The sequence below is a fragment of the Eutrigla gurnardus genome (assembly GCF_963514095.1).
Source record: "Eutrigla gurnardus genome assembly, chromosome: 15".
NCBI classification, from domain to species: domain Eukaryota; kingdom Metazoa; phylum Chordata; class Actinopteri; order Perciformes; family Triglidae; genus Eutrigla; species Eutrigla gurnardus.
The window spans coordinates 6654284-6676539 of NC_139938.1; the positions used below are offsets into that span (position 1 = coordinate 6654284).

Sequence of the window (22256 nt, forward strand, 5' to 3'; positions counted from 1 at the left end):
ACACGCATTTATCAATACAATTCCAATTACCATATGTCTACTTGAAACTAATTGTTAAATATGTAAATGCACATATCGTTTGTTTTCATGAACGGCCGAGGTGTGCAGCACTTTAAATGTTGCTCTCGCAAAGAAGTGTGGGTCGGTGTAATCTCCTTTCCTTTCGTATAAGAAGGTCTCACAAATTTCTGTTGCTATTAATCGAATTTTTAATTTTTGACAAAATTCTTTATAACTTTGTGTGGAAAAACAAAATCCATTATATCGAAAAATCTACTTTAATGAATTCTCATGAAAATGGAGGTTCCACTCTCAATAACACATTCAAAATCAACTGGATCAGACAATTTATGGGAAACCCAACATCAATCTGGAACTTCATTCCCAACTATATATTTTCCAAATATACCAGATATTATATTTGGAATAATAGGGACATACTATACAAACACAAATCACTTTTTCTAGAGAACTGGTTCACCCATGGCATATTTCTAGTTAGTCAGCTTTTTAAATCTAATGGCACATTATTATCATACTCAGAATTTTTAAATAAATATACACATTTCTATTCCCCCGAAAGAATGTGCAATAGTATTTGATGCAATAACCTCTGGTGTGATTATGTTATTGAAAAGTTACATTACCTGAGTTTGACCCCTTACCTCTAGAGCCTGTACAGACAGAAGTTGGTTGAATCTGCCTCTCAGCAAAAAACAACAACCGCACTGTACGTGCATTATTTCAAAAAGAAAACATCAGTACTCCCAATGTCATGCCATACTGGAATAATATATTCACGAACCTGACCTGGAAAAACATATGGTCCCTCCCCTACAAATATTTGATCACAAATTAAATCAAAGAAGTATCCATCAAACTCATCCATCATATCTATCCCTCCAGTTATTCAAAGATATAAAAAAGACATCAGTGAACTCCTTCTGTAAACAGGCTTCAGAGGATCTTCATCATCTCTTTTGGTCATGTCCTCACCTGCAGACCTTTTGGAAAAATGTAACTATTTTTATCCGTCAACACATTGACAAAAATGTTGTTTTGGACTATCAAAATGAATTGTTTGGTTTCCTTTCAGTCCTGCCTTCCCAATTAGACCACTATTATATAATTCATTTAATATCACTTTTATCCAAAGCTCATATCCATAACCGCAAGTTCGCTAAGCAAATACCTTGTACTCAAAAAGGAAATCAAACAATACATCAACATAATCAGTCAGTCTGAAAATAAGAAAGCCATAAAGACTCTAGTATTATTCTCTTTGTTTTCATGTATGTGAGATTTTGACATGTGGTAGCAGAAGAAGCAGAGTGTAATAAACAACACTGATTGGTCCATTCCATTTAAATGTGTTAAACAGTTTACTGCAGCATTAAAATGGAACAGAACCACAATTAATATTATTACCAACAATCATTTTGTTTTTTTAACCGCTACAAGATGTCAAACTCATTGCTGTTAAACAGACCAGTTAGAAGTCTCAGCTAAATGGAAAGCACTCAAACATCTGTTGTGAGAAAGGTCTATTGTTGTGCATCGTCTCGCAGTGACGTCTCATGATGAGTAGACCAACGACTAAACCGCAGTAAGCTTTTCAACCTATAATGAACAGAATGAGCTACGAAAATCATCACCATCATCTTCATTTAAACATAGAAAGTATGCAAAAATAAATTAACCTCAGCAGTTGTATGTATGTACGGTATGTATATCCATCATCTGGAATCACTTATCAATTACTATTATCAGAATTCAAACTCATAATGTGTTCATTTTATATTGCATCAACTCACAAATGAATATGATGCTAAAGAGTTTTGGTACACCTCAGTCGATGACGAGAAGAAAATGACTGTAGTAAATTAAATCGCTGCCACACCTTTTAAGAACCTGCACATGTTTCAGTGGTGGAGAACTGATCCACTTTATTTGATTGGTCTGAACTCTTGTAATAGCCTACTAAGAGACATTGTGCGATACAAACATTGCATTTCAACATCATAGGATACACGGGGTTTCAAGTCTCAATTTCAAAAAGACAAAAAAAAAAAAAGAAGTCATCACTGTGTGTTTAATAGAGAGCTGAAAAGATGCTCCAATTCTTTTTCGGCTTCATGTCGGATTTCTTTAAGATTCAAGTTTGTAAACCTTTTTTGTCATTGCCTTTGTAAACACATAACATCCCATCTAAAGAGGATGGATAACAAAGATGTTGAAAATGACAGAAAATAACAATCTGAACATGTGCTATAACAAATGATTCAAAATCAAAACGAAAGAAAGAAAGGAAGGAAATATCAAGTTTAGAGCAGAATGGATTTGTTAACTGAGCAAAGTCAAAGCTGAAAGTCAAAATGTTGTTTTTTCCCCCACGTACTTGCAAAGGAACGTTACTGCCATTTATGAAGTTGACCTATAATAATTAATTTTCAAAGCTGTATATCTTGTTGGTTGACACAATGAAAGCAGAGATTAGGTGGTCACGGTTTGGAATCACCATGACAGCAAACTCCTAAACATTTAACGGTACCTTACACTTAAAACTGTAACTGTGATGCAAGTGTCAACACTACAAAATTATGTACCAGCTATAAGAAAAGACAGAACATCCAGATTTCTGTGAGTGGTGGGAAAAAATTAAAGCACATCTTAATATACTCCTGTGCTGGAGGTTGAATAAGTTACACAGCAGGTAGTTTGCCTTTTTTTGTCAAAAGCTACAAAGCAAAAAAGTGCAACAATGGTGCAGACCATTCTTTATGTTTGGTTAGTTTTGTCTTTTTGTGTAATGGAAAGACAATTTACAGAGTTCAGATTTTTGTCAGGACAGTATAAAAAAAAAAAAGCAAAAAAAAAAAGAGGGACTACAGAAACAAATACAAACATCAAACACCAACGTATATCTCTGAGAAAATTAGTTAAAGCTGCCTTCTTTCTCAAGTCACAAGGCATGGCAAAACCTGACATACTATTTTTTTAACCATGACAACATTGCAGAGCAGATCATTCTGGACAGGTTGGAAACTGCAGAAAGAGACAGCTACGTGTGACGCACCGGTCAGCTCTATCGAAAGAACATTGGCTCACTTTCATTATTCAGACGGGGTCCAGGAGTAGTCATCGTTTCTGGCTAAATTAAGCTTATAGCAGACTCTTCACCTTTCTGCTGTGACACCAGTGTTTCTCAACTTGTTTGGGAGACTTTTCTCCGCCTCGAACAGGATGAGAAGTTACCGTTACCATCTGATAGTTACAATCCACGCATCATCTCCACTATGTGGCAAAGGCAGGCATCAAATCGCTGTTTGAAATGTTAGTCTGTGTGTTTTGTTGTCATCCTTGAATGTCCACGATGATCAGGCTCCGCTGGCGCTTGGTGGATGGTGCACAGGGGTCACACGATCTCTGTGCTCCACTCATGGTCAAGTACAAACCAAAGGTCCGGTCTCTCTCAGCGTCACTATGGTCAAAATATTAGAGTGGGTGTCAGGTCATGTGGGGCGGGGCTGGACAGGGAGAGACCAACTGTGATACTAAAGATTACACCCCTACTTTCCCATTTAAAGTGGATCAATTTAAAAGCGACGTTAAAATAAGAAATAATCAAGTTAAGAAAAACACTGCAAAAGGTTACTCTATTTACATACAATGATTTTCTTCAAGACAAGGTATATCTTTACAGAAATTCAAAAAATTCAGAAATAGTCTCTTATGTTGTTTCTTTTTACATTTTAAGTTCTTCATCTTTACTATAGCTCATGTCATCCCTCAGTCAAGTTTTGTTTATTTCACCAACAGGCTGGGTGAGTGCATCCAGACCAAAGCCAGTCTTGTTCTGGAGAGCCCTGCCTGTCACAGGCTGCTGCTTGCACTCTTAGCTAACAGCCAGGGGGCGCCCTAGCACCAAAAATAAAAAGGACACCGCCCCATCTACTTGTCAGATTCGCCAGTGAGCGAGTCTCGTTCTGGGTGAGGGGGCAGGGGGGCAGGGGGATTGAAAAGACGAGCCTTGGCTCAGGCCTCTCTTCAGGTTATTGGGGCTGTAGCGAGCAGGGCTCAGTCGTCGCTGTCAGACAGGGTCTCGTATTGCTCTGACAGCAGAGACTGCCACACGCGCTGCTGGGCCACCGGGGCTCCAGCTTGAGGGGGCTGCTGCTGCTGCAGCTGCTGCTGCTGCTGCTGTTGGAGCTGCTGCTGCTGCTGGAGCTGCTGCTGCTGGCTCTGTATGGAGGGGGACGCTATGGAGGTGGGTGGCGTGTTACTCAGTATACGCATGGTCAGCGGGTTGTAAGGGAACTGCATGGATCCTGGGCAGAGAAGGAGAAGAATATAGAACAATTAGATAAGCTGGCTCCGGGCATTTCTCTCTTTGATTTTACCAAGAGATAGTTTTTGTAGGCACCGACAGCAGAAGCTGGAAGGCTCACCTGTGGATGAGGGTCGGTCGTCCCAGCTCCATTGGGGTTGGGCTTGGGCTTGTCTGTGATAATCTCCCTCCGAGTGGACGGAGGATACCGAAGAGGGACGCTCCCCGCCAACGTAGGCTTGTCCCAGGTTAGGTGACTTGGATTTCCGGCTGTTGGCTTTGCCATGCTTCTGCTTCCCTGTAAATTCAAACAGGCAGAATGTGTAAATCAGACAGATGCTAAACATAAGATCCCTCCCGAACAGGTGTCATTTTGGGAATGTAATTCATGCCTACCCATACTGGGTGACGGGTTGGCCTCCTGGCGGGTGTCACTGCCTTGGCCAGGCGTGTTGTTGATGCCACACTGAGCCCCTAGACCCCCTGGGTGCTCGTCCTGTCTCTCCTCCAAGTTGCCCATCAAGGCTTTGCGGATGATGTCCTCCAGGCCCAGATTACTGGCTGGGTCACTAAATGAGTGATTCCTGGATGTGATGCTGTCTACAAACCACACGCAACAAAATATACAATAAGAAAGGAAACATCAAGTAGATTGAACGGTGAAGTGAGTGCGTTTTACTGCTACTTACTTGAGCTGGTAACAGCAGGCAAGTTGAAGATCTCTGTGCCTGGTTGTGCGTTTCCTGCAAGACATTTTTTGTTGTTGAAAAATAAACTAAATATCTGTCATGAAATGTAATTAAACATGATACAGTAAACTTAAAAATATAAAATGGGACGAATGAATTACTCCAAAGTCTTGCATGCACACATATTAACAGAGTTTGTTCCATCATCTGATGCATGCATGTTAGTGTGAAGGAAGAGGATAAGAGAAGTCCCACTTACCCATATCAGAATCACCGACACCAGAGTTGGAGTTCAACTTACGAAAGATCTCCTCTTTCTTGGATTGCACCATTGGAGAGGTGTTCTCCAGCTTGGTGAAGAAGGAAGGCAGATAGCTGACATTCCCTGGGGACCGTGAGTCATTCCTTGAACCAGACAAAGGGGAAAGAGTCACATAGCAAAGTGGACTGCTGAAGGGGGTTCTGAATGTTCTGCCCACTGTTAGTTAGGGCGCTAAAAGCAAACTAAGCAATATGAATATCAAGTAGAAAAAGTAGTGAAAGCCGATGAGACATTTATATCTCAATAAATATAAGTTGTACTTCTAATTGTACTTCAAAACTCATTCTGAATCAATTTTGAGCCACAGTGTTACAAAATACAGCAGCTCGTAGGGGCAACAGCTTCAAATTTCAAACATCTAATTCCCGTACCTGATCTCTGAGTTTTCAGCCTCTCGCCTCTGCGGTGGAGGCCCGATTGCCTCCGGTTTGTCCATGCTTTGGTAGCTCTGTGGTGGAGAGATGGGTTCATAGTTCTCCATCTGCCTACTGCCCCGCTCTGGAGATTTACCTGGCCTAAACCGGGAGCAGAGAGAGGCAAATGTTAGACAGATGATGAGTAATGATGAGTATTTCAGGGTTAACTGGCTGGTCCTTGTACCTGGCTCTGGGCTTGTCAGCGGCATTCTCTTGGGAAACTCTGCTGGAGGGTCTCTGGTGGTGTGGGGCCTGGACCTGATTCTCAGGACTATAGCGGCTGGGCACCTTGGCCCGCCCTGAAGAGGACACGTGTGGCCCAGCGCTCTGGAATGTGGCCGAAGTTGAGGAGGAGACAGGAGGAGGGTCCTGATTACGGGCGAAGTCCTGGGTTATGATATGCTGCATGACAGGGAGTGACCATGAAAAACAGATTAGTTATGTATGATGGGTTGATTTACACTAGTATGCAAGGGTTACTTTTTTTTAGATTCTCAGGAATTTCTTACCGAAATGTGGTCTGCCAAGGTCATGACCAGGTGAGTCTTGGGAACCTGGGAGTAGCCGTCACCCTGGGAGGACTGGGGCTGCTGGGGACTGGGCTGTGGTGGCTCCACTGATGACCGATAACGACTCATGTCGTAGCCCCGCATGCCAGCTGGTGAAGGTGGACAGGGGACAGAGCGTTGTTTAGAAAGACAAGACAGGGAGGAGCTGATGCACTGTTTAACAACAGCAAACCATCTACATTTGCTTGCAGGTGACGGGAATTACTGTCTCGTGACAAGACTGGTGCAGAGGAATGGTGTCTGACGGTCTCACATGACAAGGTCAGTGGGGTAAGGCAATTAAGTCATGCTATGTTTACTCCATTTGCCAAGCAGCTAAATTTAGCCTTCGCAGCCAAATCTGTCATGTAACGTCATCTTTGTAACCTTTGACCTAAAGCACAAAATCTTTTTATATTTAATATTAAAAGTGGAAGTAGTGTGTTCGTACCTGCTGCTTGTTGTTGTTGTTGCTGCACTTCCTCTGATTTGTCCTGTTGGGGTTGGACTGGGGAACTAGCAGGACTAATCACCTCAATGGCTCCTGCACCGGTGTTGTCATAACGATTGGATGACACTGCGGTGGACAAAGTATGGACAAAGAGTTACTATAAATGCCTATCAAACACACAATCTTACGGTTTGGTGATGTTTTACTCTCGTTTAAGTTTCAAGTCCTATGTGTGCTTGTCCAACTAGCTGTGTTGCAATGCACGTGTGACTTGTTTGAATAATAATATATCTCTTAATCCACATGAATCCAACACACTCACAGCTACTAGAGGAGTCAGAACTTTGAGAGCCTCGCTCGCGTGAGTCTTTATCCGAGGCTATCTGCCGCGTGATTATAACATCAATGAAGTTAGCAGCTGTGATAGTCGTCTTTCCACGGGTCCGAAGCTCCTCTTCGATGCGGGATTTTGACGTTTGAGGGCCCTTATCCTTAACCCCGACTCCAGGGCCCTCAGAGTAAGCCGGGTGGGGCTTACCCCCTGGCAGAGACATAGAGCCATATGGTGACTGCATGGACCGCCTTTCTGCCTCCTGCTGCTGTTCGGAGAGGCTGGCCGCTCGCCGCGCTGCAGCCGAAGAAGGCATATCGTCATCCCGCTCATGTTTGCTCTCCTTCACCTTGGCCACGTCCATCTGTGGGGCAGAGGCTGCAGCGTCCACCAGAGCAGCCAGAGCATCAGCTGCAGTACTGTAGCGAGAGCTACTCTGTGCTGCTGCTGTCACTGCTGAGGTATGGGGCCTGGAGAAAAATATAAACAGATGCATCGACCATATTTCCTGATGGATGGGTTCAGTTAAAAGACATGGTTTGAAATGCATGCAAATTGTGGACTAATCCTGCAATACAGCTATGTAAATGCAGACTTATACTATTACTTAGAATAGGTTGAGACTTACATTAGGGAGGTGATGACACTCTTGCCCTGGAAGATGCTAGGCCGCTGCTGAACCACAACATCCTGCGTCCTGAGCGAGGGAGAAGGGGAGTGCAGATAACCTCGGCTACCTGGCCGGCCTGGCTGCTCTGGTCCGACTAATACACCAACAAAAACATAAGAAAAATATATAAAGTAAAAAATAAAAATAGAAATACGATTAAGTGAAAACGGTTCTAAAACTGAGACTGAAACATTCAGTCTTCTGCTGCCTCTGAAAGATGATGAGGTTGAATTGAGATTTTCACCATATCTGAACAGCAACCAAACAACTCACCTCCGCGGATGTATTCATTGGCTCTCTCCCGCTCTCGTTCTCGCATTTCCCTCTCCCGTTCCCTCTCCCGTTCTCGCTGCTCCCGTTCCCTTTCCTTTTCTCTCTCTTTCTCCTGCTGCTCCCGGTCACGCTCCCTCTCCCGCTCCCTCTCTGCACTGGCAGCAGCTGCAGCAGCAAGGTGGGCTTGGTGGCCTGAGGACAGAAATGACAGACATCAGACACAGGATTAATACACACATCACTCACAGGGACTGAGGATGGATCAGACTTCCTGCAACATTCAAACCCGGGATCGCTGCAGGGAGCCTCGGTACACCATCAGCACACTTATCACATTCGTTTTAGTCAGTCAGATCTAGTAGTGCTCTTGTGATGGGGCAGTCATATTGTATGACTATTGACTTATGCATTGACACAGTCGGCGAGTTTTTGCGACTGGAGCAGATGTTCGTCACACGATGTTCTTGATGTGAAATATTAATAACTGACCATTCTTCACTCAATATTTGTGATGTGACAAGTTGAGTTGATAAATTGTCTGATAAATTACATAGATTTAACTGCGTTTATAAACTAAACTTAACCATTCAATAATTTCAATTCACATTTCAAACTTAGATTTCGTCAGTGCCCCTGAAACAGTCAGATGGGTTTTGTGAGAAATCCTTCCCAGTATGATTGCAGTGAGTCTCGACTTGATCCATCACTGGACAAGCAGACCTGACCTTTGACACCTCAGTCCAGTGCAGGGTTGCACTCACACACAGATTGTAGCAGGGCAGATAAGGGAACACGTGTAGGGATGGGGAAGGGAGGGGTCCTCACCTGGCGATATGGAGGTTGGGTTGAAAGCCCTAGGAGGGAAAGGGGGCTGAGCTCCGGGGAGGTAGGCGATGCGTTCCAAAGTGGGATTACCTGTTCCCCCAGGGTGAGGCAACAGGATAGTTGGAGGCATCTGGGCTAGATCAATAATCCCTTTTACAGACAGAAGCAAAGGGCCAACGGTGAACAACAAGAACCGATCCATCAATTTCTGAACGTATGAACACCGTATGCATTTAGCTGTAACCCATCACCTTCATCTGTTAGTGCTCACAGATACAGATTGATCAGAAAGCAAAAGGGCTGCAAAGGGAGTGGAATAGTGGTCAACTTGGAAGAGGCAACCAATCAGCAAATGGAGATTTGGATGACCGTACCCAATTGACAAATTGAATATTGCAGCCTCAATATTAAGAGCATTAACAGCTAAATTTGTCCAGGTCATTTGCTTCTGGGCGTCTGGAAAAGGTAGCCACTACTTCACAAGCACACAGTCTGCCGTGGCAGCTAAGAAGAGGGTCAGCTGGGGGAGGTCCGTACCTCGAGCTCCAGCTGCGTAAGGGATAGCGACTGGCTGTTCCCTTGGTGACAACCCTCGGGCCATGTCGGGTCGGATGACTTGCATCTGCTGGGAAGTGATATAATCGTTGAGGATTGTCTGCCGTGTGTTCTCCATGGTGTACAGCTGGTAGGTGTTGTGGTAGCCTGTTGGAGACGGCTGTCTGGGGAACATGAACGCTGTAGCAGAAAAAAAAACACAAAAACAAAACATATGAACAGAAGGCTCACAGATAATGATCACCACCGCTGACGTCAATAGCTGAAAAAGATCTCGGCCATGTAGTGCCTATGAATTAGAGGGCCTGAGTTGCTTTCGTCAAATTATTCAGAAACAAGGCTATTAACTGCTCTGGTTGTAGTTATGGTGGAAACGGCAGGAAAGGATTTAAAACACTGTACCAGGATCCAGCCCTCTGTGAAGGCTCATGGCCATGGTGGGGTCGAGATGTGGAGGCAGGTGGGGCCGGTACACTTCCCCAGGACCGACGGGCCGGTGGTGGGGGTCGAAAGGACTGTGAGAGGCTACAGGGTGAGGGTCACCACCCGACACTGGGGACTTGGCTGGAACACAGTCCCTCGGTGTCGGGGTCATGACACTCTTTCTTTCATGTGCAGAAGACTTCCCAGAGCTCATAACACCTGTGTAGGAGAGAGGAACACACATGGTTCATCTAATAAGCTAATGCATGGTTAAACAACAACTTGATATCATCGCATGACAGTATATTTATTACAAAAAAACAACATCAGGAATAAAAGTTCACATTATGCACATTATGCATTGTTCTGAACATGTTTTTTCCCCCTAGAGAATATGATTACCTGGTTTAGCAAGACCAATGTCTAATTAAATTTGGTCTTACTCTATAATTGTTGTATTTAGAGCACTGAACAAGTAACGAATGGCTAAGGAGGCTCTGAAGTTCGTTTGTGAATAAAATGGTTATGGAATAAATACCCTCTGGTCCGCGTCCCAGCATGGGTGATCCTCTGGACACGGGATTGGTGCTGTAGTTAACGGGGGTCCTGCGAGCGTTGGCATCCTCATACATGCTTGGGCTGAGCTGGGATTTGGCAGCCTCCTGGTGTGTGGAGCGCAGGACAGAACCGGTGGAGTTTACCACGGTGTGGCGCACCACTTTGCTCTCCTCGTATTTGGCTCGTTCCATAGCCTCCAGCTGGGGCATGCTGTGAGCAAGCTTAGAGGGACTGGTGATGAGGGACTTGACATTGTGCTTGATAGTAGACTGGTTGAGAGGGTGAATCTGGTAAATGAGAGCAACAACAGGTCAGTCATGAATCCATCACCAGTATCATTGGTTACATCCACTGTGTGTATTTGTTGATTTAGGATATTCAATATCAAAGGGATTATGGTAGAAAATAGCCTCAGTGTAAAAGCTATTAATATGGAAATTTGTTTACTGAACAGATCTAATGAATGTCAGTAGTAAATCCTGCTCACAATAAAATGTCTAGTCTGCTGTTCAAACCTCAAATTGTCTTACCTGAGACATGGAGCCCTCCATTCCCCTCCTGTCTGACATGTCGGGGGTCTTGCACATATCCTGGCCAGACTGATCTTGTCTAGGGATTTCGTGAATGGAGCGTCCCATCTCTTTGATAGTATTGACTCCCTCATAGGGCTTGCCCTTACCAATACCCCCTTCAAAGGAGCGGATTGGTGGGCTCTCACGCTTTATCTGTTTCCCATATTTCATGGCATCTTCATAAGTCTCTGCTGCAGTTCTAGGTGTTCCTGGAAAGATTTAAAAAAAACATATTTCAGCCTTTTCTCATAATTAAATGCTACTTGTAACAGTAAGTGATTTATGGGAATGTGGCAAGCTTCACGATCACTACCTTGCATGATTGATCCTGTCATCAACGGCCTTTCCTTAGGATCTCCATGTAGACCATCTCTAGGCAAGGCTCTGCTAATCAACCCTGAGAAACAAACAACCAAAATCACGCCACTGATACTGAACAAATAAACCTGGACACGTGCAGCATACTCAAACACATAAGCAGTACATGAGCACACATGAGCAGTACCCTCGAATGGAGCTCCTTCCCTGCCAGGGTGCCCCCTGCCTATAGGTCCCTCCATCATGTCGTAGGTGCGTTTTAATTCGTGGGCTGTTCTGGGGCTGCGGGTGTTTTCCCTGGGGTTCTTGATAGCTTTTGAACACAACAACACATGATCAACTCATGTTCTTGGTTGGTAAGGGATTAACAATTTGCATTGTTTGGTGAATCAATGATGAAAGCACTTACCATCGTATGAGACAATGTGACCAATCTTGCCTTCATAGATGACGTGACCTTTTGACATCTGTTCTCCTCTGGCCTTGTCAGGGCTGCTCAGGTCCTCTGTGGCCAACTTTGTGATCGTTCCCTTCAGGAGATCAGCAGCAATGCTGGACTGGGGAAGAGCTGGTGTGCCCTGTTTATATAATACCAGAGAAAAAGCAAAAACACATACTCTTAAATATATGAGCTATGAAACTATTCACAGCTTCTATCATCAATTAAAAATCACTTAATCCATTTATTACCTGAGTGATTGATCCTCTCATAGTCAGACCTTCGCCCATCTTTGCTGGGTTGCCTCTGCCATCCTGTATGGATGGAACGGCAGCTCCTGCAGAGTTACACAGAAGAAGACACAATCATTGTCTATTAAATCACTATTACGCCAGACGAGGTAACACTTGGTGACTGAGCCGATGGCCCTTTCCTTTGCAAGCCTTGCATTCGCAGTATTACAATAAGTGACATCCATGGGAAATATCAAGTGGTGCACAGTTAATGACGTTTTCCCATCTCGTAGGCGGAGCTAACACAACTAACCAGCTCTTCTTCAGTTCACTCGAGGGAGAAGCACTGTACTGGTTTTTCTTGCGTTGCAATTAAATGTTAACTATGAAAAAAAAAAAGAGTGATGACTACAGATGTGGAAACTTTAAAATCAAGTGTCAACTGAGTTACGCCACATGGGTGACACGGTTTGGATCTCTGGGAAGTGAGATCCAAAAACATACCTGCAATTACCGCTTAACACCTTAGGTGTCGCCAAAGACAACTAAATGGAGATCTTGAGATTGTAACTTTAAGTCTTGCGTTGTTGGTGAGTTGAACCAAAAGTTTGACTTTGGTAGTAACACCGGTTAAAGCATAAAGATTTAAATTCTAAAACACAAACAAAGAAAATACTGAAACCAGAAAGAGTGTATTTCCACATATATCCTTAATTGTTCTGAACTATCTTATTTGATGTAGTAACAAAAAAGCAATGTGGCTCAGTCAACATTTGGTGGCGATGCAAATGAGCAGTTGTGTTTTCGTAAGCAGTGTAGACAATATGGCCGTTATCCACACAGGCCTACGTGGATATTAATAATGAGCTCGTCATATTTGAAACTTAACACAACATATTTATCAATGCTCTTGAAATGCATTCATTCATTCATCTTTAATGAGCTTCTTCCATAATACATTTGGTTTGCCTTTCAGACACCTCTCAGTTGTAACTGAGGATAAACGTAAAGTGGTGAGATGCAATACTTGGAGTGTAAGAAAGTTGTTTTTTAAAACAATGGTTATCGAGGAACAGTAACTGCTGAAGCTCAAGTTCTGAGACTGTAAAGATGCCGTGTCACATTAAGATGATACAGCCCTGGTTTACAAAGATTATTTGGATCACCATATTCCATCTCTTTCCTGGTGGATGGATGGATTTTCACAACTTTACCTTTTAGTCGACCCAACAACTGGCAAAAGCAGGCAGCAGATGTTAAGTGGATCATTAGAGATCCATCTATTTTTAATATGTTTGAACTTATACAATAAAACCTTGGTTTAGCAAAATGTTATGAGGCAGTGACATAAAACTTTACAGCTTTCAAAACATAGTAATCCCTCAGAGGTGTCATTAAACTAGGTGAGGTGGGACTTAATGTGTTAAACGCCATACAAGCAACACTTAGTCTGTGGCCCTACCAGGCTTGTTAGGATCCTGCTGCCGAGGCAGACCCAGAGAGATGGAGCCCCCTGTGCTCTTTGTCCCCTCTGGCCCATAGACAGCATGGGACGGCAGGTATGTGCCAGGAGTTCCCTGGAAAAGCAGGAGCAAAGATCACATTTCAAGGTCAGGTCGATGCATTCATGAAAACAAAGAAGTGGTGTCAAGTTGACAATCTTTTATATGCTCCAGTTATTCATTTACCAGTGTCCCCACTCTTATTGCAAATGTCAGATTCCCTGACTTTTTCCCGACTTTCCCTGACTAAAAAGCTGAATTTCCATAACCTATACCAACAAAATGTTAGTATTCGGGTTTAATGTCGAGGTCTGGGTTAACCTCTGCTCTGCTGTTTTAGTTTTAGTAGTAAGATTTACTAAATGTTACGATTCCTTGAGTCACTTTGTTGGTTGTTGTTTATCATGGTATAACTTGACAGATAAAATCTAAGGAGGTGATTTATATAACAGTGTTTGGTAGTTCATAGTGGCTGTTGTGAAAAAACATTTCATTACCAAATCAATGTGTTCATTCTCAACAGCTCACATGAGTCTGATGATTAAAAGCTGCTCTGTTGAGTTTACTTGTTAACAAATAAAATGTGTTTGCATTCTGTGTTATTCACCCAACACATTGAGTCTCACTCATGAAACGCCAGCAGAACGAAACTGTCCGCAGATGGAAATGTACGTGTTTCGGCATACTAACAAAATCTCCTCCTACCTCTGACCACTCGTAGAGCTCGTGTAAATAAGGAAGGCACATAAATATTACTTGTCATGTCAGAAATTACGCCGTTAATGCTCTGTGATGTTAGTTTTATAACACGTATTTTTAAAATGACAAAATATTAGAACCTTATAACACATTTATCTTAATTAGTGGGCAATTTGCATATTTAAACTTCAGATTAGGTTTCTTAAACATGTAAATGGGTTCATTAAATTGACTTAATATCCTAAGTGCTGTCTAGGCTACATGTTGAATAATAAAAATAATGCTTGCGCCAAGTCCTTAAGTCGAGAAGATGCACGTTTCCATAGTCATCATCACCTCATGATGCGGTACTTTATGGGCTCCCTTACCTGGGAGATGGAGCCCCCTTGGATGAAGGAGGGCTTGTCCGTAGGTTTGGTGGTTGGAATGAGTGGAGGAGGAGAGGGAATGTTGGGAGGTCGACTGGGTCTGCTGAACGTCACCCGGACTCCATCTGGCATGCTCTGGACCAGCTGGTTAGCGGCAGGGTGGAGGACTGGTGGGAAAATTCAAAACAATCAGACACTGGTCAACATGTGAGCATTAGATCACTAACTAAATGGTAAAGAAGAGTAAAGAGTAAAAAAAAAATCAAAACCCTTTTCATAAAGAGACAACTCATCAGCTCAGACAGTAACCTACATCGGTCCTCTGAATGCTTCTGCTTGTCAAACAACATAAACTTGAACCCAACAGAAGCATTCCATTAAGCTCCATCTCCCAACAAAGTCTCCATGATTAAAAAACTCATCTTAATTCTGTCAGACTCATGTCAGTAAGCACTGAAGACCTCAGTTAATACTCTGTCCTCAACTTGAGGTAAACGCGTCTGCTGTCTGCTTTGCCATCTCCAGGGAAAGCGGAGTAGACAAAATGGATCGTACACAAGACCGGTATTAACCTCCATGCAGGGAGCGCCTCAAGCTCTGCACTCAATCAAAAATGCAAATGGATGTGTGAGAGCTCCTACAGCGAGCACGGACGTCATCCTCCTGCTGGCTCATACAGGGACAGACAAGAAAACAAGCTGCTTGATGACGAATTTATAAATCCTTGTTGCAGGCAGACTGTGTGTCAAACATTAAAATTCATGGTTCACCGTCAGGGAAAACCTAATTTGGTGGACATGCGAAATATGTTCGCCTCAAATGACAAACAAGGGAAAAAAAATAGTTTGCAGAAATCCAAATGTCATTTAAAAAATAACAAATGTCAGGAAATGTTTTTGCACCCTAATTTGGTGAACTGAAATCCTTTGCCTTCCTAAAGCAGAAGCAAGACTTTGCTGCTGTCCTCGAGCCATAATTCTGTAATTATAGTAAATTAATGTGAAACTAATTTGCCAGCAGAACATTCCCCTTACTTTACTCAAGTATCACTTTACAAATCTTGCAAAAGAATAAAAATATGAGGAGACTTTAAAAGAATGGATCACGTCTGTGCTGGATTAGGTTAACTTTATTGTCCCACTAGGGGGAATTTGTTTTCAACCAGTGTCCACACAAAAACAGAAAAAAGGGCTATGGCCGGGATAATCTATTTGAGTTCTTTAAATATTTTTTTCATCTGTGAAACAGGTGGTGAAAATGTTTTGCCATGATGATTATTCTTATTTACTCTTTTTTTCCCAAATTTGTAAAAACAGACTGTTGCTGTAATACTAATTTTGGCCACAAGAGGCTGAAATGCACCACTACCCTCTGTTCTAAATAGGACTTAAAACGTTCGTGTTTTCTTCCAGGTGAGTTTTAATTTTTCCGTGCACTCTAAACACAAGGTGCAAATATTGTATATTAGCAAGCTATACAAATTAAAATGATGCTGACCAAAAAAAAAACCTGAAAAACGTAACTTAGAAAAACATTTCACAGATGAACAAAAAAGTTTAAGGGACTAAGAAAGATTATCCTGGCAAAACCCTTTTCACCTGTTCTTAAGTCATAAGAACTACGGGAAACTATTTAGCTCACCAGCATTTTATATTGTTGTTTGAACATGGCAGCTGCAAAAATTATTTGTTTTTTTTTTAAATAATTTCTCTGTTCATTATAATCAAAATATTGAGTCAGAGTCCATGCTTCATGTATATACAGGCCACTCTTTGTAATCTTTTGTTATCAATGTATGCTTTTCCCCATTAAGAAACGGGTTAACTCCATTTATGTCATTGTGGCATAAAAATGTCAATTCATTCATTCAATTCAAAATGTACAACCAAAACAAATTGGGAACATGACAGAAGAAATGGACTAAAGACAACAGCACAGAGATCAGAAGTTGTGGGGAATAAATGACTGTAAATGATTGAGCAAATACAAAAATTATACTTTCTCTTGTCATCTTGGTTATGGACATGTGAATGACACTGGGTTGGATAAAGGAATTTATTTTTCTAAATGGGATAATGTTATGTTATGTTATGCACTGATTGACCTGGTTATGATGGTGACCACCTCAGCCTTTGTGAGACAAGAATGGGACAAAAGACGAGAACAAAGAAAGAGTGAAAGAAGTGTGATCGTGTTTTTTCTGTGCACTGGTGGACATACCAAATATATATCTGACTCATGCATTGATGTGCTCACTGCAGTTATAAAATGGGCTCTGTCTGCTTGGCCTCAAAAACACATATCCAAAATGCCACATATTTTTAAAAGCAAACGAGTGCTCTTCAACAAACTAAACACAGACTACACAGAATTGGCACATTGTCGGGATAAAATTACTATAAAGGCTTTCAATCTCAACTTTCTTTCAACTTTCAAATTGGACAAAATACATCCATTACATAACCTCAATGTGGGTGCATTCAACCTAACTTCTCTAATGTACAAATGCTCTGAAAATTGCCAAACCCAGATTGATAACAGGCTCAAAAGATCCACAACGGTCCTTTCTGCTTAAAGGGTATCATGCAAGACTTTTCTAAAAATCAATGTTAAAAAATAAACACCCTCAATCATGACATATGACCCACTAGAAGTGTGGTACTGGCTGGATATACAGAGACCCTCTGCCTGTATTTTCTCTTTTCTTATGATTTTTGGGCATTATCCAAATCCAGCAACGCAGCACCTTCCTGCAGGAATGTGCAGAGGTGTGGGTGTGGATGTTTGTGCTTTAGAACGTACCACCGCAAAACTGTCAGAAAATAACCGTTTATTTCTTCTACTCGCTGCTTTTTTCTCACCAACGTCGCTCCCTCTCCTCATTCCCTGTATAGCTCGTACGACCTTCACCTCTCTCTCGCTCCCTCATTCGCTCGCGGAGCCACGGAGGAGTGACCAACACTGAATGCCGAGTGTTTACAAACGGCAACCGACAAAAGTAACACATTAGAAGTTTAACTTCAAATAAAGATAATGAAGCAATTGTAAACGGATATAAAACCCAGCTATTATAAGAATGTAAAATACCGATATCAATACATGTCAAACTGAAATACAAGAGCGACTCAAACACAACGTTTACTGCATTTCAACCCAAACTAAAGAATACTCTACTGCCAACAGAATCAAAGAAGCACCTCCATTGTCAAACACTATAGATTCAATGGGAGTCAGGCAAGCCTAGTCTGTATCTGCAAGGGAAGGGAAGAGGCAAAAAGGGAGGGAAGGAGGAGGTGTACATGTGTGCTTTTACCTGGTGGCACACTGTAGCGTGAGACATTGGGGGCGTTGGGGTCAGGCTGGGGTGAGGCCTTGCTCAGCTCCCTGGGGGAGAGTCTGTAGGGAGAGCCTGGCCGACCAGAGTGGATCTCCTGGTCCAGAGCCAGCTTCATGTCATAAGGCAAGTAGGATAAGGGCTTACCTGCAGTACACAGGCATAAGGACAAAGGGAAGACAACCACTATTAGAACAAGCGCTCAATGCCGGTGAGCAGTGAGCTGACCTAGAATGCACAGCGTTGTAAAACTAACACCACCACCTGGACACACACCCGCTGACATCTATGTAGTAACTATGTTTGTGTCAAAGCTCAGCAGCGTACTGACAGCTGCTCTACTCTTCACAGCACTCTGACTAAAAGGTGCTAAAAGCTTCGCAAAAAATCAACCCGTAACATAGTCTGCCAAGTGACCTTACCACTCTGCCTCCCGAAGCTAAGTGGTTGAAGTACGCCTGATTGCCCAGCAAGGCAGCAAGTGTCTAACTCTGACACGCTCAAGTCATACAACTTCAACAAAAATAAAAACACAGCCCCCTTCTTCATCCAAGACATTTCACGAAGGGCATCAAAGCAGATTTCAGCTCTGAGTTTGCATCAAATGTAGAACAGGGTCAGCTAACTTTCGGTCTCAGCTCAGGCTTAACCACACTATGACTGTCCAGATCACTCGCTAACACTGAACAAAAAGGAATGGGGCCTATAAAATGCATTAGCTATATATAGTCCAGTGCTGGTAGCGGCCTGGAACAAGTCTGATGGAGCGATGAACAGGAAAGGGGGTGAGATGAGGAAAGAATGAGGATAGATTTTGTTCTCTTACCATCTCGGTCTATTATGGTGGGGCTGCGGGTGTTGAAGGGCGGTCTGCGCTCCATGTCTCCCTGATCCTGCCTCTGCTTCTCCTCTTGGTGCGCTGACTCGTGCACTGCTTTGATCTGGTGTTGCAACATGGCAAAGCCACTGATGGGCACACCACCGGGGCCAAAAGGACCAGACACCTAAAAAAAAGTTAAGGAGGATAAAGGTGTTGTTGTTCCAGAGGAATTGGAATTCCAGATATGAATCAAATGGGACACTGACCAATTTGTCTGAGCACTGAAGTATTTTACGAGAGCAGGGAGCACGCTTAAGAAATTCATGCCCCGCATATTTTGTAACGTGTGTACAAAGAGTGCATTTTCAGCATGTCATGTTAAATAGATGTAGATACGATGTTAAAAGCGCGGCATTTTTAATTTCAGCTCGACTTTAACTCAAGACCTTGGTAGAAAAAGGATTTTCTACATTGTCAGGACAACACAGTACATAAAACGTGCAAATTAAAGGGTTTGCAGTGTAAACACTTGACTGCTGTGGAAAATATGGGTATGCTTTTAACCAGCTGCCTGCCTCTGTGCCAATCTAAAAGGATAAACCTGAAAGTGTGACTAACCATAGGTGGGATTGCAGCTGCCCGGTGCTGCATCTGCTGGATGTTGAGTTGCATTTGCTTGGGTGAGGACACCAGCACAGAGCCTGGAGGGTTGAGCAATGTAGGCTTCTCCATGGAGAATATTCTGCAGAGACACAAAGCAAAATGAATATGTCACACTCAAAACCTTAAACACATCCTGTTGTTGTAAATTAAGATTATGTACATTATGACCAACGTGAAAACACACCTCTGTCTTTCAGGCTCTGCTTCCACATCCTCGTCAGCACTGCAGGTGGCGCTGGAGTCATTATCTGAGTGGAGTTCCCTATGCCTCTCACCGTGATCTCCCTTTTCTCCTCTCTCCTTGATGTCAGGCTCCATCTTGACCTGAACCTCTCCGGTCTTCATGTCCACATCCTGAGGTTCAGTTTTGGGATGCAGTGAGCCTGCATAGGGACCCATCCTGGACTTTTCCTCCTGAGATCCACTCTCACTCTCCGGGCTTTTCTCTTCTTTGACACAAAGTCCTCCGTATAATGGCTCCAGGGCCTTTCCATTACTGGTCTGACCTTTGTCCTGTTCAGAGCAATGACCATCTCCTGCAGCACTGTCTGCCCTCTTGGAGTCGCCAGACTGAGAGGGGGAGGGAGCGCTCTCTGTATCAGAGCTGTTCTCACCACCTGAAGAAGCATGAGAGGATAAAGTAGTACATGTCAAACAAGGCATGAAACTCACACGGATTTTAAGCCAGTTTGAATGCTGTTGCTGGAAAAAAGGATAACCTAAATAAAATAATTTAGAATATAAAAATAAATATGTCTTTATGACTCATTCATTTCTTAACAACACATCTGAAGTTTATCCATGGACACGTTTTGCTTTGGCACAACTGCTAGTTGCATTATATCTAATTTATGACCAGTTTTTGTTTTGATCTTGCATCATATCATTAAAGATTGCTTGTGCTTTATCCAAGGCCTCAAAGATAAGCGAAAAACAGCCTTTCAAAATACCACAATATTGTAGTTATAAAAATTCTAATCTGTTCTATTTGCACTTGAGTTTAAGTAACGTAAATGCTAACTGCATAGCCGTACTGTGGGTTAAAAGCAAGACTCTCATCAAACTTCAATTTTAGGAGATAAAAACACAATCATTCACATCATGAAAACAGAAATTGTGCATAAAAAAATAAATCTGCCCGTCTTTGTTGGTTTGCATATTGTCTACCGCTCTAGTTGTTGCCATAGTGATAGTAGTCCAGATGGTATGTCTTTGCAAAAACAATTTGCAGAAGCATTATATGTATCAAACCACAATCAGAGAAAATGACAAATATCACAATGTAGGTACGAGCACTTAGCACTAGTCCTAGCTGTAGTAGTACTAGCTGTACTGATATATAATATGAGATCAATAGGCTGCTGGTCAATGAAAACCCTGCACTTTTTAGTATTAATTAGGCAACTTTCATAATAATGAATTTCTTTATGTTGCACGGCATCTTTTTTCACAGTGGGCTGCCGTCACCATGTTATGCCAGAAAAGATAAGGACCTCTGTTGAGGAGGGAGATGGGTAGACAGGCAGGCTAGCTGGATCAAACAAGTGGAACAGCACTTTGTGTTCAAAGAGCAGCCTTTGTTGAGTCTTCAAAGCCAAGAATTGTTATGCAACAGGCGCCCATGTACTCAGAATCAGTTCCTATCTTTTTATCTTTACCTCTCCCTCTTGCTTCTTTTCATTTGATCCTTTTTTCCCCTTTCTCATTAAAAACTGCAGTGAGTACAGAGCAAGCCCATTGCCATCAACTCAAATGGAATCCTTACAAGACAATTCAGAGGGCATTTTAGATCAGGCTTCCCCTCACTGTATACTTATCGCTATGTTCTTTCCCATGACACCCTCTTTACTTGAATGTGTATCCTTGACCCAGGTTGCCCTTGGACTCAGATAAACAGCAAGAAAACTCCAAAACAAATATGTCTGGCCGTGTGTGTCATTGTGTTTAGTGATGAACACGAGCTTCCTATCATCCATCTCTCTGACCTTCACTGTCATCTGCGTTGTCATCGTCATCGTCATCATCAGGTGACGCTGTGGCTAGACCTTCACTTTGAGACCTATCAGCACGAGCCCGCCGTGTATCCTGGGAAACAAAACAAAAAGTAGCATTTTGAAATCACACATTGCTGTTACAGTTCAATGACAAACCACAACGGAAAGCAGAAAGCAAACGGCTTACCTGCTTATGCTGCTGGAGCAGGTTGTCCAGGTTGTGACGTCTCTTGTAATTGAAATAGAAATTCTTGCACTGAGCCTCGCTTTTGGTGCCCACCATTTTGGCAATGGCTGTCCAGTTTCGCCCATGCTCAACGAGCCCTGGTGGAGGAAAAAATACAAACAACTAAGCCTTAAAGATCTGAAGCCTTAGAATATACAATAAAAATAATAAATATCTTGTTATGTGTCATAAACTAATGCTATATTAGACAAATTACAGTAATTGCATGCACTGTTTAAATTGGATTCATCTGAAAGGATCTGAAGGAAGAGTGGCGTGCTGTAGCTGAGCCATCAAAGAATGATTTGACATGGACATACATGTTACATTTCTCATATTTCCAATCAAGCTGCATCAGTGCCGTTACATGATTCAAGAATATGATCGCAATGCATTCTCAACAGTCTCTTTTTAGAGTGAAAAGCTGCTGCAGCTGTTATTGAGGGCAAACCATTGGTATTTCTGGAAAAGGACACTCTACTGCGTTCCTATGGTTTGCTGTTGGTCTTGCCAATCCTGATTAACACTGAGCTGTGCAAACAATCAGATTTCACGGTCTCTCTAAACTTTGAAACTACTCTGCCAACCTGCGGTTAACTGGAAGACTGCCATTTACCTTTGACATTAGGGCTTCTCTTCTCTAAATCCCGTAACCCCTGTGACCTCCCCTCCCTCTCAGCCCTACTGAGACGAGGGATAC

At 42.6% G+C, this 22256-nt stretch overlaps 1 protein-coding gene across 10 annotated transcripts in view; it reads right to left on the bottom strand.

The window, feature by feature from the left end:
- Positions 1 to 1920: 1920 nt before the first annotated feature.
- The window catches only part of ncor1 (nuclear receptor corepressor 1), a 55967-nt gene continuing 35631 nt past the window's right edge, over positions 1921 to 22256 (bottom strand). For 4 of the 10 annotated variants that reach the window (XM_084029774.1, XM_084029773.1, XM_084029771.1 and 1 more), the window contains exons 18-46: positions 21518 to 21654; positions 21322 to 21421; positions 19521 to 19953; positions 19292 to 19415; positions 18680 to 18857; positions 17833 to 18000; positions 14520 to 14686; positions 13413 to 13527; positions 11969 to 12054; positions 11688 to 11856; positions 11466 to 11591; positions 11274 to 11357; positions 10919 to 11169; positions 10369 to 10675; positions 9810 to 10049; positions 9390 to 9587; positions 8853 to 9002; positions 8028 to 8219; positions 7713 to 7848; positions 7076 to 7554; positions 6754 to 6879; positions 6264 to 6415; positions 5939 to 6156; positions 5710 to 5853; positions 5276 to 5421; positions 5017 to 5070; positions 4724 to 4927; positions 4449 to 4625; positions 1921 to 4328 (exon numbers count right to left, since the gene is read on the bottom strand). In XM_084029774.1, coding sequence (XP_083885900.1) covers positions 4078 to 4328; positions 4449 to 4625; positions 4724 to 4927; positions 5017 to 5070; positions 5276 to 5421; positions 5710 to 5853; positions 5939 to 6156; positions 6264 to 6415; positions 6754 to 6879; positions 7076 to 7554; positions 7713 to 7848; positions 8028 to 8219; positions 8853 to 9002; positions 9390 to 9587; positions 9810 to 10049; positions 10369 to 10675; positions 10919 to 11169; positions 11274 to 11357; positions 11466 to 11591; positions 11688 to 11856; positions 11969 to 12054; positions 13413 to 13527; positions 14520 to 14686; positions 17833 to 18000; positions 18680 to 18857; positions 19292 to 19415; positions 19521 to 19953; positions 21322 to 21421; positions 21518 to 21654 — 5312 coding nt within the window. In that variant the 3' untranslated portion in view covers positions 1921 to 4077. The remainder of the gene's footprint in view (positions 4329 to 4448; positions 4626 to 4723; positions 4928 to 5016; positions 5071 to 5275; positions 5422 to 5709; positions 5854 to 5938; positions 6157 to 6263; positions 6416 to 6753; positions 6880 to 7075; positions 7555 to 7712; positions 7849 to 8027; positions 8220 to 8852; positions 9003 to 9389; positions 9588 to 9809; positions 10050 to 10368; positions 10676 to 10918; positions 11170 to 11273; positions 11358 to 11465; positions 11592 to 11687; positions 11857 to 11968; positions 12055 to 13412; positions 13528 to 14519; positions 14687 to 17832; positions 18001 to 18679; positions 18858 to 19291; positions 19416 to 19520; positions 19954 to 21321; positions 21422 to 21517; positions 21655 to 22256) is intronic. The other 6 variants (XM_084029772.1, XM_084029770.1, XM_084029777.1 and 3 more) reach the window with 4 other exon arrangements.